Source organism: Bos indicus, chromosome 5 (genome assembly GCF_029378745.1).
Source record: "Bos indicus isolate NIAB-ARS_2022 breed Sahiwal x Tharparkar chromosome 5, NIAB-ARS_B.indTharparkar_mat_pri_1.0, whole genome shotgun sequence".
Taxonomy (NCBI): Eukaryota; Metazoa; Chordata; class Mammalia; order Artiodactyla; family Bovidae; genus Bos; species Bos indicus.
Genome location: NC_091764.1, coordinates 97,519,689 through 97,540,997, shown reverse-complemented (window position 1 = coordinate 97,540,997; position 21,309 = coordinate 97,519,689). Strand labels below are relative to the sequence as shown.

General features: G+C 39.1%; 1 protein-coding gene across 4 annotated transcripts in view; it reads right to left on the bottom strand.

Annotated features, from left to right (window-relative positions):
* Positions 1-20,995, bottom strand: part of LRP6 (LDL receptor related protein 6) — a 178,359-nt gene extending 157,364 nt beyond the window's left edge. For 2 of the 4 annotated variants that reach the window (XM_019961541.2, XM_019961542.2), the window contains exons 1-2: positions 20,777-20,995; positions 2,033-2,426 (exon numbers count right to left, since the gene is read on the bottom strand). In XM_019961541.2, coding sequence (XP_019817100.2) covers positions 2,033-2,426; positions 20,777-20,831 — 449 coding nt within the window. In that variant the 5' untranslated portion in view covers positions 20,832-20,995. The remainder of the gene's footprint in view (positions 1-2,032; positions 2,427-20,776) is intronic. The other 2 variants (XM_070790068.1, XM_070790069.1) reach the window with 1 other exon arrangement.
* Positions 20,996-21,309: the final 314 nt, after the last annotated feature.

Sequence of the window (21,309 nt, the reverse complement as noted above, 5' to 3'; positions counted from 1 at the left end):
TGAAAGGTATTTGACTGTTTGACCAAAACCCCATTTAGTCCTCAGGAAAAATATTTTTCAGTGAATGTCCCTCAGAAGCTTAAATAACAGTACTGTAACCTTCAAAGTACATTACTATTGATTCTTTCAATAATATCCTTTACTTGCTGAGTCTGGCAAATTCAAGATTCAAACATTAGTAAATATTTAAGCCACAGAAATGCTAATGTACTTTTTCATCACATGGGAAACTTACTTCCTAAGACACTTATCAGACCTGCCAGCAAGAAGTAAAGCTCAAGTTTTAAGGGACAAAATGAGAATGACTCTTTTAATTATTAAATTATTAGATCCTGAATAGTCAAAAGAGTTGTCTATAAATTCACCTCCCTTAACTATGTACTATCCTTAAGAGATTTGTGGCTCTTATAATTTAATACTCTTTCCCTCTCCACATACACACTACATAATGCAAAAAAAACATGCTCTGAAGAAGGAAAAGTTCTCTCCTAAGTTTTCTCTCCTTAAATAGTAAATCCTTAAAGATATTCCCCATCTCTCCCCAAGAACACAAAAAAGCAGAGCTCTGAATATACTAACCATTTAATAGATATTTGGGGAAATTTCCATCATCCTTAGAGTTATAAGACTGAATATATCAAAAAGGAGAGGGGGAGAACTATTTATCTTTTCATCAAAGTATTACTTCCTAATAAGCATGGAAAGCAACAAAACCCTGTATGTTCTACAAAGCAGTAACCTCAGAGACATTTCAACACTCCCTGAGACTTAACAACAAACTTTGTTGGCAAAACAGATTCCATTTCTCAAAAACACCTTGAAAGTTTTCAAGAACCAGATTGTTCAATCAGGACAGTTTACCATACATTCAACATCTATGACCTTCTTGGAACACACAACCCTGTTTCCTACCACTAGAGTCAGTATAATATTTTCTGATGCTTTATTAAAAGAACATCTGACTTTAGCAGACACCTCTTAATGCTCCTCTAAAAATACATTTTTATATATTATATAAAGTATATTTATATATGCTTTCTAGAACTTCTCACTCTAAAATTTCACTCACTATTGCCCATGTTATCTTTTACAGTCAGACAAAGCTTTTCATTTTCCTGTAATATGGCATTGTCTTAAGACTTTGTCACCAAAAGGACCTGATATCGAGACAAAAGAGCATATATAAACTTTTCATTTTTTCCCAAATTTTAACTTATTACATAATATTAATTCACTCCCTCCTATAAATGAGTTTTAAAGCATTCCAATATACTTGAAAGTCAAAGAAGAAGAAGTACTAAAAGAGTTATTCTCAGGTATTTATCTTTAGGTTTTTACCAATTAATAGAAGTTCATTTCAGGTCCACGTTTTATCTACACCTGGCCATGACAGACTCTGGCATGGCACTGTGTTCAACAGAGACACAGCAAGGAATCGTACAGGCAGGACTGAAACATGGTAAGAGAGAAGCACCTGGGGACCAGTTCACATTCTATACAGTAAGATTTGCCCACAGTTTTAAGTTTCTCTTATTAGAAAATAAACTTTATGATAAATACATGTTTAGTGAACTAGATATGAGTTAACAACTTATATTTCGTTCAACACTGTAATACTAAAAAATCAGCTTAATAAAAAAACACTAGTATTACAAAATAATGGTGTATATAATAAAAGGTATAAGATTCAGAAGATTTGAGCTATCACATACCTATACTCTTGTTATCATTCCTTCTTCTCTGCCTTCTAATTATTCTCTCATAATTATAAAATATGCAGAAGATAAAACAAGAACTATAAACATGGTTATCCCCTAAGTGATACTCGAAACACAAAACTATTTATAGACACACCTTACTTTAAGAACATGACCTAACTTCCCACATTCAAGTCTACTTGACAAAGAAGTCCAAAGAACCCAAAAGTGGGGTCTAGTGTTTCTTTTCTCTTGGAAGTGAGGGGTGTCTATGCTAATGGAAGAAAACAGCCAGGAGGAGATACAATAACCTTTGTGCATTATGCAAAACTTACCCACTTGAAGGATCTAAGGCAATTGCTCTAGGTTGATCCAACTCTTGCCAAAATAAAACTTTTCGTAAAGATCCATCTAAATTAGAAACTTCAATACGATTAGTTTCAGAATCTGTCCAGTACAATTTTTCTCCAAGCCAATCACATGCCAGCCCATCAGGGGACAATAATCCAGAAACAACAACATTCTGTACACTCTCAGTTTTGTTGAACTCTATTCGTTTAATGGCCTCTTCGCTGACATCACTCCAGTATATCAAGCCATGACTAAACACAAAGTCCAACGCAGCTGCATCCTCCAAGCCTCCAACTACAATCGTAGCATTCTCTTTGCCATTTGCAGCATCAACCAATCGCAAGTCCCGTCTGTTTGCATAAAGCAACAAAGGGGCCGCTAGAACGAAAAGAGAAAAATAAGTAAGTCAAAATGAACAAAATGTATTGATTCCCATAAACTGAGTTTCAAATCAGCGATGGTAAGCAAATACTATCAAAGAGTAAATAAATGTATAGGAAAACTGTCGAAATCTTTTCACAAACAAAGCATTTCTTCTGCAGCATTTTAAATACAAAAGACTTTTAAGAGGGGGAAATAAATTCTACCAGGACGGTCTTTTCTTATTAAAACAGTCTGTCAGATAAAACAAAAAAGCTTGATCATTTCAAGAATTTGACAAGGATATGGAGCCAGTGGACCACTCATACTTTATTGAGGCAGGGCCTGTAAAATGCTGCAGCATTTTTGGAAAGCACTTTGGCAGTTTCTTAAAAGAGTAAATAAACAACCTACTATATGATCCAGCCATTCTATGTCTAGATATTTACTTCAGAGAAATAAAAGTGTAATGTCAGTACAAAGACCTATGTATAAAGTTCATAGCAGCTTACTTGTAATAACCCAAGCTGGAACCAACCCAAATGTCATCAACAGACTAATGGATGAATAAACTATGATATATCCATACGATAAAGAGTAATGAACTATTGGGACTTCCCTGGCAGTTCAGTAATTAAGACTCTGAGCCTCCACTGAAGGGAGGCTGGGTTCAATCCCTGGTGGAAAAACTACTGATAAAACCCCACATGCCACAGAGCATAGCCCCCTCCTCTCCAAAAAAGTAATGAACTGTCTGATCATGTAACTTGAGTGAATCTCAAAATAGTTATGTAGAATGAAAGAAGCCAGACAGAGAAAAGTATATACTGCATACTCCGTTTATACAAAATTTTAGAAAACTGAGATTAATCTATTGTGACAAAAAGCAGTTCAGTGGTTATCTGGAGGTGGGGAGAGAAGATGGAAAAGAAAAGGAAGGAGGAATGGTAACGGGGCATGAGGAAACCTTTGTAGGTGATGACTATACTGTAGTGACTGATGATGGTTCCAGAAGTGTATACATATATCAAAATTTATTAAACTTTACTTATGTGTAATTTATTGTATTATCAAGTATACCTTAATAAAACTCTTCAGTCTGGCAGATATAGTTATTAATACAACTATTTTTTATTGCTTTATATTATTATTAGAATGATCTTCAAATAAGACTTAATACTAGAATTATACATAAAGCCTATCCTAAGAGACAGTATTTAACTCTGAGAAAGCGGAAGCCATTAGGACTAAAGCAGTATAAATGGTGTTTTTTTTTTACCCAAAATATTGGTTTGGGTTTTTTTTTTTAAAGCATTTATTCCAAGCTTCTGACATTTACTTTCCTGGTACCAATAGTTATTAAAGATACAGAGCACCAATATCGAACAGAAATTTCTATGATAACAGACGTGTTCTCTCCACTGTGCAATACAATAGCCACTGGCCACATGTGGCTACTACAACTAAAAAATTAATTTTTTAAATTTTATTTAACCTCAATTCATTTAAATTTAAGTAGACAAGTGGTCAAATGGACAGCACAGATCTAGAGGCTAAGATGAAGAACACAAATGAGGCACCCAAACAAAAAGCCCAGGGTTAAGAAGTAAGAACCTACACGGTCTTCTCTCACAATACTCACTGAAGGCCTGCCATCCAGAGCTAAGACCAACTACCAATGAAAACTAACCACGCCCCATTTAAGAAATTAATCTTTGAAAAATTAAAGTGTTCAAAAAGAGTAAAGAAAAAAGTGATGTTTAAGCCAGTTTATGGGCTGTGTTGGCCAAACAGACTTATGAGGGCCACTATTTTCATCAGTAAGCACAACATGAACTTTCCTTCTAACTAAGTCTAAATCCAACTTTCTTAGTTAAAAACAAATGGGCGGATAGCTTTTTCAAAAAGCGACAGCCCTTTCTACTTGTTTGTGTACCTACAGCTGCTATTGGCAAATTAGTAAATTTCCATCACAGATTCACTTTTGGCTCATTTCAGCCCTTAATACATCACACTACTTATCAGTCCGCATTGTGTTCACTGCACTATCTAAAACTGAGTCCCTCATACTATGCGTCCATTATAAAAACCAGGAAAAAGGTCATGTTAGTCAAGGATATAATGCTAAGTGCTGCATAAGGCTAAGAAATAGCCCCAAAACATTTACAATTTAAAATGCAAGGGTGGTAAGAATTCGATATTTATTGGGCACCTTTCTTTATGGTACTTTCCTTGGAAAACTATACAAAATCTGCATACGGCATTAAGGGGCAGCTAAATGTCTTTTATGACTTTCAAGTCAAACATTATCATTTCTACTAAACATCTGGTCTACAAAATCCAAAGAACCTTTCTGGTCATTTAAGGCCTCACAAGCCTTAAGAGTAACAACAAAAAAAAAAAAAAAAAAGGAGGGGGGAGGAGTGGACAAGTCAATTTAAGTTAGCAATATTGATTACAACTGAGGACTATGCATAAACCTATACACACTATTAAAAAGAAATCCTGGAGTTCATCCTGTCCAAACATCCTTCTGATACTTGAATACTTTCTACAATGTTTTCACCAACATCTACTTAGGAATATATTAAATGGGATATCTACAAGGTGTAATCTGATTTCCAATACTGTTTTAATCTACTAAAGAAATACGCTGGATCCCCACACACTTTCCCTGAGTTGTAGCCTATACGCCATGCATTCAATATTTTCATTCCAAGGAACGTATCTTCAGACTTCCTAATACCCAGACTTACTAACTCAAATAAGCACCACCATATCTCTTTAGTGAACCCTCACAAGAGCTCAGAAATCCTTCTTTTCCTTTATTAACTTCCTACCAATCTTTCTCTAGTGCCATTCTAACCTCATACTCTCTTGTTTGAATGGTATATCTATATTGGTCATTCTGTGAAATCTTATTTATTTTGTATATAAAATAAGTTATATCATTTATATTCAACAAAATGCACATATACATATTTAAAGTGTACAGTTCAATAAACTTTAATAAATGTATGCAACTATGACAACCACTCCAATCAAGACACAGAATATTTCTATTACTCCCCAAGTTCTCTGTTCCTTTGCCATATATCCCGGTTACTCCTGGCCCCGGCAACCATTGATCTGCTTTCTGTTGCTATTGATTAGCTTTGCCTGTTATCTAGATTTTTGTGGAATCCTGTAGTGTGTACTCTTTTGTTGACATATTTTTGAGATTCATCCATTTTGTTGTATGTATCAACATTATTGTTGAGCAGAATTCCATTGTATGTATATACTAAAATTTGTTTATCCATTTTCCAGTGTGTAGAATTCAGACTGTTTACAGTTTTTAGCTATTATTAGTGAAGCTGCTATAACAATTCATGTACAAATTTTTGTGAAGTCATATACTTTCATTTCTCTTGAATAAACAACTAGGAGTGGGACTGCTGGGTCACATAGAAGTTCGTATGCTGATCAACATTTTTGAATGCTGCAAAAATGTCAAGAATTAAGGACAGATAAGGCAAGTTGGATTTGGTTATGACAACTTGGAGAAAGCAGTTTCAGTTGAGTGATAACGTGGTAAGTTGGACTAAAGGAGTCAATAGCTAACAGATGGTTAAATGAAGTGTACATCAATATTGTAAGATTTTGTGGTTAATTATTCTCTTGGTGATAGAAAGGTTAGCTTTATTAAAAACAAAATGTTTTGATAGCAGGGACCTGGCAAGAGCCATTGCAGATATAAGAAACAGGATGGTGAGATGGCCAACAAGAAGCTATTTGGGTAGAACTGAAACTCGGGCTGGAGATGACTTGAAAATCACTGGACTTCAGCTGCTTGTGATCAGGTAAACTCAGATAATCTTCTCTTCTATACTTCCATACTTAAAAAACAAGAGTATGGACAAGAAAATTTTACAAGTTGACCATCTCTCCCTGCCATAAAATTCAATTCATCACCTTTCTCCCACAGGAAACCCTCAAGAGTCAATGATACCACAATTTTCCTAATTTCTCTGTGGTGTCATGGAGCCATCCTTGACACCTTCCTTTCCCCCTTCTCTCCGCCCCCTCCCCCCACCCCATCTGCCAATTACAATCTTCTTGATTCTTCTTTAGCAGGTCCTTATCTCTGCCTCTTGTTTTGCACTTTTTAGACCACTACCCTACTCTAGCCCTTCATTACCCCATGCTAAACTACCTCAATAGTAAACGATCTCAAAACTCTCTCCCTTCCCTTTTCTACTTCGTGTGTGTGTGTGTGTGTGTGTGTGTGTGTGTGTGTGTGTGTGTGTGTTAGTTGTTCAGTCGTGTCTGACTCTGTGTGACCCCACTGACTGGGTCCTGAGGGGTCCTGCCAGGATCCTCTGTCCATAGCATTCTCCTGGCAGGGAATACTAGAATGGGTTGCCATTCCCTTCTCCAGGGGATATTCCCAACCCAGGGATTGAACCTGAGTCAATCTGCATTGAAGGCAGATTCTTTACCATCTGAGTCACCAGGAAGCCTACTTCTAATACTTGCTATTTTATCTAATTCAAAAAGGTTTCTGATTTCCTTTGCCTAAAATTAAAAAGCCTCAATACCTCAGGGCTCCACTAGGTGACTTTTACCTACGACTCCACCTTACCCTTGGAGAAGGCGGTGGCACCCCACTCCAGTACTCTTGCCTGGAAAACCCCATGGACGGAGGAGCCTGGTAGGCTGCAGTCCATAGGATCCCAAAGAGTCGGACACGACTGAACGACTTCACTTTCACTTTTCACTTTCCTGCATTGGAGAAGGAAATGGCAACCCACTCCAGTGTTCTTGCCTGGAGAATCCCAGGGACGGGGGAGCCTGGTGGGCTGCCGTCTATGGATGGGGTCGTACAGAGTCGGACACGACTGAAGTGACTTAGCAGCAGCAGCAGGCCAACTGACACACTGACTTGGTCTGACCAGTTTAGTCAGGCTTCTCTGTTCCCCACAGACCGCTAAACTTTGGCTAGCTCTAAGCTTAAGCAAGCCAATCCAGAACACCCTCTCTTTAAGCAAGCCAATCCAGAACACCCTCTCTTAAGAACTCATTTGAAGTATCAGCTGACACCACACACACACACACCCGTCATGTTAAAACTGCCCGGGCCATGTCATCCGCTAACCTCTCACCGCTTGTCCCACTTTCCCACAAAGATCCTGCTGGTACTATTCACTGAAAGCACTTTTTGTGTTTGATTCTGAGATATCTGCATACCTTGTGGTCAGAGCAATCTCCTAACTGCAAAAGCCTTTTCAAATAAAATCTCTCCTTGCCAAGTAGGAATTTAGTTTTATTTGACATGTGTATAGTAACATGACTTGGATGAGGATTGGACCTCACCCGTGCCATCCCCACCTCAATAATCATATTTCAAGAGTCATTTCAACTCCTCTCCTGCTAAGAGATTCAGGTATCTTTCCCTGAGTTTAAATCCTGAACCAGTGCTATAGCCATCTTATATACTACAACATGGTAAGAAGTTACTTTAATATTTTCCGGCAAAGAATTTTTTTGACTCTCTGACCTCAACACACCTCAACCAACACACCTCAACCATCACATTCTAACTCTTGAGTGGGAATATTCCCAGCTCTTCTGTGAGGCCTCTTTCTTGACTCCTACAGTGGAGATGACAGAAGGGAATTTCCTTGGCTCCTCACAAAGGAATATTCTTTACCAGCTCTTTTCAAGTCTCATGTCTGGTTTAACTATCTAACCCCATAGGTAATTCTCACTCCAATGAGCGCCCTTCCATCTCATCCGACATGCTGCACCATTACAGCACTAATCCAGTCCAGTATCTTCAAAAATGCAAAATTTTACTACAACAATTTAGAACTTCCATATCCTCCTTGAGAAACAGTAGATAGATCTCCCTAAAACCTCCCCTTTTCCATCATCCTCTCTCTTCCTTTTTACCACCCTCAAGCTTCCCTTCAGCTCCCCCTGAATCCTTAACTGTCCTCCTTTAATACCCCAATCTCCTCCACCCCTCTTATCCACTCTTCTCACACCAACCCCTCAGCTCCCTGTAGTCACTATCACTTTAAGGCTCCCTTTAACCCACTAGGGACTCTTGGACCTGGAGTCAAAAATACAAATTGGAAATAGGCTAGATCTTTTATCCATTCAAATGAGCTTGAGACACCCAGACAGCCTGTGGTCTCTCTTCCATCCCTCACTCAAAATGCAGTCCACAGTCTCCCTGAGATTACATGTCAGGGCAAAGAAAATCCAAAAGGTCTCCTCCACAAATCATGGTGGGAAGATGGTAGCCTTCACAGTGACTGAGTAGATAACCTCAACCTGCCCTATCTGCCAGAAACACAATTAAAAATAAAGGAAGGAAGAGAATGAGCTCTTCTATACAAACCATCATCGAGCTGAAACTTTAAACTGAAGCTGTAGTAAGCTCTCTATTTAGGTGTTCCTATGTGTACATGTGTATGCATGTTATATGTATATGTGTACATATGTATGTATATACGTACACACACATGTATATGTATCTATATATGTGTGTGTATATGTATCTATATATAGAATGTGTCTATATATACATATATATATGAAAAATTACTTCCCTACCTTCAGTTGGTATTGCCAAGTTTAATTTTACATTATGAAATCCCTTAAAGGAGTTCTGAGTAGAACTGATGGTGGTGGTGGTGGCACAATTCTGTGAAAAGACTAAAAACTACTGAATTATACACTTGAATTGTATAATGTGACTAAAGCTGTTAAAATGAAAACAAAAAGTGCTCATAGAAGAGAGTTCCTGAAATTAAGGAAATTAAAATTCTTAAACTTTCACAACTTTAATTACAGAAACTAACCCAAATGTTTTAAGAATCCAAGTTTAAAAACATTTAGGCAAATCTTTTTATGTGAGACTAGTTTGATATCATAGGTTTAATAAAAACAGCTATGTCTTCTGAGTTACAGGCATTAAGTATAACACAAGAGTACATTTTTATTCTACTTGAAAACTCTCTTCCTAAACTTTTACAGGTTTATTGACAGAATAAACTAGCATTATATCTATATCTGTATTTAGCCAAGTTGACTCATTATTCTGACAAACTGTATTTTGAAAGTAATTAAGTCTTGTAATAGGCCAACTTGAAGATCATTTCCAAAATCTTTTAGCATAAGTCTAAGGCTTTAAGTTACTAAGTTAGTACATGAATATTCATTAAATACCTAGGTCATTCCTGTGTAAGACAGAACACTTAGGCATAAGCATTTCAAGTTTATATAGGTTTCTGATTCTTATTTTCATGGCACCAAGAAGCTATGTATATTTGAGTCTATTAATAAATATATTCATTTCTGCCACACTGAGAAGTTGTACTATTTGGAAGAATATGACTATAAGTTGTAAGTTGTAAGATATATACTCATAAGCTCCACCAGTCTACTACAAAATGCTACTGCTGCTGCTGCTGCTGCTGCTACGAAGTCGCTTCAGTCATGTCCAACTCTGTGCGACCCCATAGACGGCAGCCCACCAGGCTCCCCCGTCCCTGGGATTCTCCAGGCAAGAACACTGGAGTGGGTTGCCATCTCCTTTTCCAATGCATGAAAGTGAAAAGTGAAAGTGAAGTTGCTCACTCATATCCGACTCTTAGCGACCCCATGGACTGCAGCCTACCAGGAAAATCCCTCTGCCCACGGGATTTTCCAGGCAAGAGTACTGGAGTGGGTTGCCATTGCCTTCTCCGACTACAAAATGCTGGTGTATGACAATTCACAATTCTTTACCTCATAGTTTTCTCTGTAAAATAGAAGTTACTGTAATTACAAGTTACAATCTTGTATGTAAAGGAGACCCTAATAGGAGAAATGATGACAGAAAGGAACAACTCTGTATACAAGTTATGCAAGATGTTGCTTTTAAGGAAAAAGAAAACAGTACTAAAGTAAAATGACTAAATTTTAGAATTTAGTGTTTCAGAATGAGAAAAAGGAACATATATAGAACAAAACCTGAATAGAAACAGAAAAGGTTACAACAAATTCATGAAAAAAATAATTTTGTCATCAAAGCCAGCTAAGACTTGACAGGTTTATTTGTGACATTTTCAGAAAATCCTTCACTATCAAATATTATATTTGTATAAAACTAAAATTTGATTTTCTACTAAAATGACAAAAACTTTTTGGGTTACTGATCTGCTCTTAAAGAGGTTATAAAAGGTTTTTCTTTGCCTTCTGAATAACCAATCTCCCAGGAAGCCAAAAATTCAGTGTCTTTTCGGAATTTCCTGTACTTGGTCTTAATTTCATCACATCTTACTATTTTAAAAAGTCTTCTCTCTTTTGAAAGAGCTAAGGTTGCTTCCCATGTTCACTTTCAAAAAAAATTTGTTTCTGACACTGATCCATGATCCTATTTAATAGAATGTTCAAATTTCCTGACAGTTTTTGACATTCTGTCTTTTCAAAATAAAATACCAAATGATGTGTTTTGCACCTATAACTCTTTAGAATTTCCTAAAGGGCCCCTGGAAGTTCACAAAGGATTAATCCTTTCACCTTGTAAAAAGAGAGGCATTAAAAATAACTGGTTTATTTGATCAATGTTTTGCTTCTAATGTTATGGGAAGCACAGTCAAGTCAGAAGAGATGCTTACCCTCCCTAGATTAAATCTGCATGAGTAAAATGTCAATATGATTAAAAGTTGAATGAGGTTCCTGGAAATTTATCATTAGTCTCAGTGTCCACAACATGCTTCTACTGATCAACAGACTGAGCAGTGCTTTCTCCAATATTACACAACAGTACAGTGTCAATTATAATTTTCATTACTCTTTCTTTTATGATTTTTTTTTAGTATTATCTTGGTCATAACTTCATTTCTTTAATTTGAATACAGTATATTCTTGGTAGACCAGTGAGGGTTCTCCATCAGGGATTCACACAACTTATTTATGGAATTTCATTAGACAGATGTTCAGGACTTACTCCAGACTTAACCAAAAAAATTTTACTTGATAACCCTGATATTACTCTTCATATGCTCTAACTATATGCTTCAAGATACATTATGTCTCAGGATTACTACATACCTTTAAGTCTTCTTCTCTGCAAAGATTATATTCATTTATACTCATGAATCAACATAATATCTACTTTTTAAAAATAAGATTAATCATTATGTTTACAGGTATTTTGCCTAAAACTTCTCTAAACTTATTTTGGTGTGCATGCCATAAAAACACCCAAACTTATTTATCAACTGCATTTTTTTCTATAACAAACTCTCATCAGATCTTTCAGTTTTTAAATTACCCATAATAAACTATCACCACCACTTTAAGTCTTGTCATTACAGAGTGCTGAGTGTTGTTTTACTTTGATGTTTCTCTGAAAGCACCTGCAAATCAGCTACTGGCCAAGCATTTGTCTTCAACAACAAAACAAGTATTGCTGAAAGAGGACTGTATTCTTGGGCACAAGCTTCTGATGGCATCACTTAAATAACTTTGAGACTATATTGAGTCAGGATTATGGATCCATGAGACTGCTAACCCAAGATCTAGCAGAACAAGAATTAATCACTCAGGACTGAATAAACTGACAGTGACTGTGGGTTTTAAAATACTGCTGATGCTTTAATGTCCTATTCTCTAGATATAAGGAATTTGTTTCTCTTTTCTCTTAAGCTACCTGTAATTCAATGACAATGTAAGTAACCTACAATGCAAGTTTACTTCTGTAAACGAAAATAAGACATTTATCTTTCTCTCCAATTCCATCATTCAGAAACAAAACTCAGGTATTAACTGAGTTTTCTTATTTCCATGGCAATATAGTTATTTGCATAAGTTCAATAAGAGTCTGTCCTCCAGGCTGGAAACATTATTATGCAACCAAGGCTTTGACTGGATGTCATATTTGAAAGTCATGTTCCTTTAATCTAATACCACCAGACACTTTTAAGGAGCTGTGGTTGATTTTATGGAGCAATGCTTACAGTCCTCTTGGGAAAACTAGACTGATACTTGGCTTACAGAGTTCTCAGACTTAAAGGTAAAGTAAGCAAAGTTAATTTCAGGCAGGAACCCCAGGATATTCTGGGGACTTGAGGAATTCACCCAAATCTGTAAGTACTGCAAGTGAAATCCAATGGTGAGTACCTGACTTGGCTTTCTTGGCCTCAAGAGGCTTTTAAAGTTCATTCCAAGATTCGTTATAAAAAAATCCCACTGAAGCAAACTTAAAATGCCTACACCTATATAAATAATCAGACCAAACTTACAAGGACTTCAGCCTACCTTGTTGTGGACTGAATGTTTGTGCCCCTCAAAATTCACATGCTGAAACCCTACAAGTGAATGTTATCAGGAGGTAGGGCCTTGGGGAGGTCATAAGGGTGAAATCCTCATAAATGGGATCAGTACCCTTATAAGAGTCCAGGGAGAGCTCTCTTCTCTCTGCCCTGAGAAGATACAAAGTGAGGTCTTAGCTGTCTGCAACCTGAAGAGAGTCCTCAGCAGAATCTGACCATACTGAGACCCTGTTGTTGGCCTATCAGCCTCCAGACTGTGATAAATGAAGTTCTGTTGTTTATAAGTCATCCAGTCTATATTGTGTTAGAGCAGCCTGAGTGGACTAAAACATATTCCTAAGACTGACAAATCTTGTTTTAAACAACAGTAGGACTGACCAAGTCCTCAAAATTGCCCTCGCTTAGCCACTGACTTGGCTCGACCAAAAAGTCTAACTTTAGTCAGACTTTTCTCTTTCCTACAAGCCCCTAAAGTTTGGTTAGCTCTAAATGTAAGCAAGCTTATGTTAGGTCCCCTATCAGCTCTTTCCAAGCCATCAACTGACTCTGACTGCAGGAAATTAGAAACTCCAGTTTCACTTTCCTGATCTTGAATCTGCTCACCATCACCCACTCAGCTCACACTCCTACAAAGTTCCTGCTAGACTGCTCACCCTTCTTCATAAAAATCTTTTTGTGTTTTACTTTGAAATGCCTGCAGATGGTACAGTCAGAGCTTTCTCCCTATTGCAATTATCTTTTTGAATAAAGTCTTTTCATACTCAAATCTGGATTGGCTTTTACTTATCAGTAATATGACAAACCACCTACATGCAAACTCCAAAATTTAGTTCAGTTCAGTCCCTCAGTCGTATCTGACTCTTTGCGATCCCATAGACCGCAGCCTGTCCAGCCTCCCTGTCCATCACCAACTACCGGAGTTTACTCAAACTCATGCCCGTTGAGTCGGTGACGCCATCCAACCATCTCAATCTCTGTCGTCCCCTTCTCCCACCTTCAATCTTTCCCAGCATCAGGGTCTTTTCCAATTAGTCAGTTCTTCGCATCAGGTGGCCAAAGTATTGGAGTTTCAGCTTCAGCATCAGTCCTTCCAATGAATATTCAGGACTGATTTCCTTTAGGACTGACTGACTGGATCTCCTTGCAGTCCAAGGGACTCTCAAGAGTCTTCTCCAACACCACAGTTCAAAAGCATCAATTCTTTAGCGCTCAGCTCTCTTTATAGTCCAACTTTCACATCCATACATGACTACTGGAAAAACCATAGCTTTAACTAGACAGACTTTTGCTGGCAAAGTAATGTCTCTGCTTTTTAATATGCTATCTAGGTTAGTCATAACTTTCCTTCCAAGGAGCAAGCGTCTTTTAATTTCATGGCTGCAATCACCATTTGCAGTGATTTTGGAGCCCAAAATAAAGTCTGCACTGTTTCCACTGTTTCCCCATCTATTTCCCATGAAGTGATGGGATCAGATGCCATGATCTTAAGTTTTCTGAATGTTGAGCTTTAAGCCAACTTTTTCACGCTCCTCTTTCACTTTCATCAAGAGGCTCTTTAGTTCTTCTTCACTTTCTGCCATAAGGGTGGTGTCATCTGCATATCTGAGGTTATTGATATTTCTCCCGGCAATCTTGATTCCAGCTTGTGCTTCTTCCAGCCCAGCATTTCTCATGATGTACTCTGCAGATAAGTTAAATAAGCAGTGCAACAATATACAGCCTTGACGTACTCCTTTCCCGATTAGAATGTCAAGGCTGTATATTGTTACCCTGCTTATTTAACTTATCTGCAGAGTACATCATGAAAAACCCCAGGGCTGGAAGAAGCACAAGCTGGAATCAAGATTGCCGGGAGAAATATCAATAACTTCAGATATGCAGATGACACCACCCTTATGGCAGAAAGCGAAGAAGAACTAAAGAGCCTCTTGACCTCCAAAATTACAATGATATTTATTTTCCCCTATCAAACGTGATTGGTGTCACTTTCAAAACCATATTAAGGTACAGGTGAATTTAGGTGCACACAGAAGGCACTGTGTGTAAAATTACTGTCCAGAGTACAAGCAATCTGGCCTTAGGTCAGTCATTCATCTTTCTAGTGTCAATTAGCAACTTAAAAATTCAGTATTTTTTTTGCCTAAAAGTATGATTTCACTTCACATCCCCAAGCTCCTGGCCCTTCCAAGCAAGGTATAACAGAAACAAAATTTAGCACTGAATTACTTAGTTTTCACCAAACTGAGCCCAGGTACATTTCAGAGTTTTCCAATCTCTCATGTGAATGATTTAAACCTTTTGTGGGAAAAGTCACTACTTCCACAAATAACACTAACAGCTTGAGAAACAAAAGCAGCTACTAATAAAAACAAATAACTGTTTTCCTTATATTTATGATGAATTATGTTTTAAATGAATAATCTCAAAGGCAAATACTCTATTCTTTAGGTTGCCTGGTCCAGGTATCTGACTAAATTTCCAAGTTATTCACAAGAAGCAGAATTCTATTCATTAAGGGGAGGCTCCTTTTACAGAAGAAATATAAAGACTCTCATATAAAGCATGAAACATACAAGGCAGGAGCTCAGTATAGTATTTACCCACCCTACAGGGAGAAGTCCATCAATCGAATGATTTTAATTTATAAACAAATAATACAATGAAAAAATCTCAATTAGAAATACTTTGATTATTTTCTCCATAAATATGGGCAATTTTAAAATAAATATCATAATCAACTATTTATTCTTATTTATAATAATCACATAAAAGGTTCAAGTTGTAATCCCTTAAAAGGTAAAATAAATTAAGTAGACAGAGGCCATGTTGTTTATATAAAATAGAAAATATCGTAGTATTTCATGTAGTTCTAGTTGCAGAATAATCAAGTTCAAAAATTACTGGCCTAAAACAGTGCCCAGAACATGTTTTGTCTTTCCTGAGCATTAACATTTCTTTTAAATTAGCCATCTTAACAATAGTAACTCTTCACGCAAAATCTACTACTGTCCATGCATTATGCTATCTATCCCTTTGCAAACAAACCGTAAGTTCTCACAGAAATCTTGGAAGATACTACCCCATCTAATAGTAGGAACCAAAGCTAAGAAACCTGTCCAAGGGTGCCATGAAGTGGTAGAAGACTTGAACTTGGTTTGTCAATAAAGCCTATAGCTTTCTGCTACAGTGCCCCTCCGTATAGTCTTCTCAGAATATGTTTGCATTAAAATTTCCATGAAAAAAATCAATTTTCTCAGAGTAATTACCCATGGCCTAAACATAACTATAACCTGTTACTTATTTTTCCATTATGTTCAATTTATAAATTCACATAGAATATTTTCCATTTATATACTCCTTCAAAAAACCTTCCTTGATACTCAAAAAAAGACTAACCTTTCTGATAGTCAAAGCATATACAACTAACGATACAGAAAAGTATTTCAGTTCAGCAAATGGAAAAATTTCAATTAAAGAAAAGAAAAATTCTCTGAAAAACTGAACCATGAGAAATTAGCTAGGCCTGATGAAAACAATGAGCTGAAACCCAAAAGTTTCATAACCAGTCAAATTATTTCCTAGCCAGATGAGCAAATCTAAAGCCAAGTAAGTAAGCAGGGATTAAAGTATCAAATTTAATTATATGAAACTGTCATCAAATATCAATTCACATGACTCACCCTAATGCTTAAAAGGCTACCTAGCTCAGGTTCTCTCCACATGTGTTCTTGGAACACAGGTTCAGCAGAATGTTACAAAATTACAGAATTCACCAAAAAAGTTCATTGTTGAGTTTGGGAAACAGTAGATTTCAACAAAGTTAAAACTGGTCTCTACCCCATAACTTCTCAGAGCCCTTAGTGCCTTAATATGAATTAAGAACCTGCATAAGAAGGATTCATTATCCTAATGAAGCTAATGAAGGTGTACAAAGATTAAATGAACTATCCAAGGTCACACAGCTAGCAACTGGCAAACTTAGAATGAGAATCAAATTCTAAGATCTCATTATACTGGATATTAAGCAGTTTGCCAAGGACCACTCCTATAAAAATTTGAGATGGAAAACACTAGTGGCTTGTGCTGACAGTATTTACCACCACCCCGACAAAACAAATTAACAACAACAAAAAAAGATAAGTAGCAAAGGATTCTTACAAAACAACAAAGTCTTCTCAAAATATGCTGGGACACAGTATTTATAAAATTTACACACCTATGGTACTCCGAAACTTATCAGTTCAGTTCAGTTGCTCAGTCGTGTCTGACTCTTTTCGACCCCATGAATCGCAGCACGCCAGACCTCCCTGTCTATCACCAACTCCCGGAGTTCACTCAAACTCACGTCCATCAAGTCAGTGACGCCATCCAGCCATCTCATCCTCTGTCGTCCCCTTCTCCTGCCCCCAATCCCTCCCAGCATCAGAGTCTTTTCCAATGAGTCAACTCTTCGCATAAGGTGGCCAAAGTACTAGAGTTTCAGCTTTAGCATCATTCCTTCCAAAGAACACCCAGAACTGATCTCCTTTAGAATGGACTGGTTGGATCTCCTTGCAGTCCAAGGGACTCTCAAGAGTCTTCTCCAACATCACAGTTCAAAAGCATCAATTCTTCAGCGCTCAGTCCAACTCTCACACCCATACATGACTACTGGAAAAACCATAGCCTTGACTAGACGGACCTTTGTTGGCAAAGTAATATCTCTGCTTTTGAATATGCTATCTAGGTTGGTCATCACTTTCCTTTCCCAGGAAATCAAAGCTATAATCTTTTCTAACTAGTAACTGGATGGAAGTTAAGGATGGCAACCTAGATGGTGAAGTCCATCAGAGCAGGGCCCATGTTGATTTTGCTCACCAAGGTACCATCGGAGTCTGATACACAGTAGATATTCCATAGCTAATTGCTGAAAGAATGAACAATAAATCCATGCTCTAATATTAATCAGCTGTAAGATTTTGATCAAGTTATAATCTCTCTGAATTTGAGTTTCCCCACTTGCAAATGAAGTGGTTAGACCAGAAGGATCAAAATCTTTAAGAACTTGTGAATCTCATAGAAATTAAATCTCAAATCCCTGGCATTTGAGGATATGTCCACCATCGAAAATTGTAACAAAAAATAACATTTGCAAATCACTTTATATTCAGTATTTCATTTAATATGCCCAACAAATTTGCAAACTAGCTTGGTAATACTACCCACATTTTACAGATAAAGAAACTGGAGCCCAGAGAAACTAACTAGATCAGAATCATAAGGTTATTTGGTAGTGACACACAGACTTTAGGAGAAGGCAATGGCACCCCACTCCGGTACTCCTGCCTGGAAAATCCCATGGACGGAGGAGCCTGGTAGGCTGCAGTCCATGGGGTCGCTAAGAGTCGGACACAACTGAGCGACTTCACTTTCACTTTTCACTTTTATGCACTGGAGAAGGAAATGGCAACCCATTCCAGTGCTCTTGCCTGGAGAATCTCAGGGAAAAGATTCCGAGTCTACGGGGTTGCACATAGTCCGACACGACTGAAGCGACTTAGCAGCAGCAGCATGGACTTTAAACTCAAGGTTTGGGTGCTGAAGTCCCCCAATCTTTCCATTACACTTTGTCCTCTGATGACAGGGATGAGGACACAGTACAGATGATGACAGCATTTTTCCCGGCTTTCAGCTATTGATTTAACTGGGCCAGAGGACCAAAGGTCTCCCAAACTCTCCCATCATCCCATCTTCCCAATGTTAAACCTCCAACTCTTCTGTGAAGAAAAGTGATCTTAATACAACAAAGTAATCACGTTTCTCCCTGGAGTTCAAGATTAACTAATAACACAATTTTAACAGAGAATGACATTATCAAGGAATGAGAAGAACCTAAATTATGAATAAAAATCTTTCACAGTAAAAAGAGTTTTAGTTCAAATATATACCCATGGTTAACTATGTTAAATTCAAAGGCCACCTTAAACCATGATTAGACTGTATTTAAATTAAGAGCTTCACTTTCAGAAATTCTATTGGTGGAAATGAGGCAATTTGAACTATTAACTTTTCTAGGTCTTCTTATATAATATCATACTTCATAATATTATTTCAAGTGTAACTTCTCTTAACTCCAATAATGAATAAACTCAATTCTGGGCTCAATCCTGGTGTCAAACAAGTGGCATTTACAACATAACCTTCTCTTCCAAGAAATACAATTGGGCAACCAGAAGCATCTGGGTAATGGAATGCAATTTCACCAAGGCTTTAACCCAACAGGGGACTCTATTTGTTACTTCTATTAACCTTCTGTTTTAAAAATACATCCATATTCTATGTCAAATAAAATTGTTTCTCACAACTATAGCAAAATCCCCTTCAATAGGGACTATATCATACTAAAATAAACATATACTTACTAGACCTCTCAAGTACATACCACTACATTCAATTCTCTGCCAAGAAAATAAAATAAGCACTAGCTTTCTAAAGTTTACACGTGGAAATAGTTTAGAATATGCTTACAGTGAGTTGTAATTAAGTATAAGTAGATAAAATAGGCAGACCTAATAATCCTGCTGTTGCGGCTGCTGTTTAGTCACTTCAGTTGTGTCCCAGTTAAATCAACAGCTCTTTTGCGAACCCCAAGGACTGTAGCCTGCCAGACTCCTCGGTCCATGGGATTTCCCAGGCAAGAACACTGGAGTGGGTTGCCATTTCCTTCTCCAGGGGATCTCCCTGAATAATCCTGAAGTGTAACTACAGAAAAAAATTCCTCCTCCAAAACAATGTCAATCACGCTCATCCAATAAACATATACTCAGAAATGGCATATCTGGCTCATTTATAACACAAGACTGTTACTACTGTGTTCTGGAAACTTCAGTAAGTGTGCACACTGAACATAAATTTAGCCTATTAAATTAACAGCTAAAAATCTCCTTAGACCCAAGAGGCCTGAAAAGAACTGACCACAACACAAGTGAGAATTGTTAACTGAAACCAAAGCTTCAAGTCATTCCATCAATTGGTACTTAAATTCCTCTGCTGGTAAATGCCCCATAGCATCAGAGTCATCACCACTTCACCACTGATGTGAGAAGAGCTGTTGAAATCTCGCGGGCCAGTCAAAAACCTCAGTGAACTGTCACAAAATAAAAGTCGCAGGATATGTGACAGCTTCGCAGGTCAATCTAAAAAACAAAACCTGGGACCATCGAATTTACGCGATTCTCTATTCTCGGGGCAGATTACCTAGAACAGGGCAGATTACCTAGAATAGCCTATTTACCAACGTGCCACGCAGTCTCCAGGGGAGCACAGCAGATGATAACTTAGGTCCCAGGACAGGCTCCTCTCCACCAAGGATGACTTTCCTACTTGGTGCCAACTGTACACTTGCATGCTCCGAAAATAGGGGCAAGTCCTGAATGCCAGAGGTTGCAAGGGCAACGTTTCTATTTTATTACGGACTGGAGCCCAGGCGATTCCCCAAGGCTGAAAACACTCGACCTATAACCTCGGAGTCCCTTTCCAACTGTGCTCTCACCCACGATCATTACATCCTCCACGGAAACCAGTTATTAGTTGTTACAAGGCCTGGAAAAAATAGTAAGAGGGTTCTAAAAGTTCACGGGACCCACAGGGAAAAGGTGGGGGCTTGGAGGGAGAAATCCAAACGCTGAAGCATCTTGGGCTCCAACGTTCCGAGAGCCAAAATCCATACAAAGCCCCTCGTCCCCGGTGACTGCAGGCAGGGGACCCACCGATCTCCAGTCACTCGGACAGGATGGGGCTCCGAGGGCAGGTCATCCCGCCAGGCAGCTCGGACCAACGCTCTGTCCGGACGCGGTGGGCCAAGCGAGGCGGGGGCTGCAGCGTGGCCGGGCGGAGCGCGCAGCCCCTTCTCCCGGGCCCCTTGCTCCCTCCTTCCCCACGACCAGGCCTCTCCCGACTCCTCTTCCCCAGCTTCGCCTCCCCCCCTCCAATCCCCCCCCGCAGACACAACAGACCGAGACGCCCTCCTTCCCCCCGCAAATCCCACCAACTTTCCCGTCCCCCCGCTTTCTCTCCCACCTCTCAGGAGCACGCAGAAACTGCAGGCCAGGAGGCTCCTCAGGACGGCCCCCATCTTCCCTTCTCGCGTTCGCTTCTCTCACCGGCGAGGGGCGGCCCGAATAGGGGGAGGCGAGGAGCCGGGGCGGCCGCCGCAGCGGCAGGTCTGCACGCTCATGCTTCCCAGCTTTCCAGAGAGAGAAGAAAGAAAAGGGGGGCCCGTCAAGGCTCCGCGCGCGCCGCCGCCGCCGCCGCCCTCTCTACCGCGCCGCGCCGCCCTGAGCTCGCGCGACGCCAGCGCCTGCTTCCATCCCGCCGCCTCCTCCCCCGGCGCCCCGCTTCCCCCGCGCAGCTCCTCATTCAGCCTCTTCCTCTCACGCAGCGGCGCAGGGATACGCCTCCCGCCGTCACGGATCGCCGCCGAGGTCTCCCTGCGCGCGGGCGAGCCCTCCCCTCCCTCGGCGCCGCCTCCCGGGCAGGTTAGAAAAGGAAAGGAGGCCGTGCGCACAGCCTCGGCGAGGAGACCCCGGGAGATCTGCGGGGCCAGTAGAGGC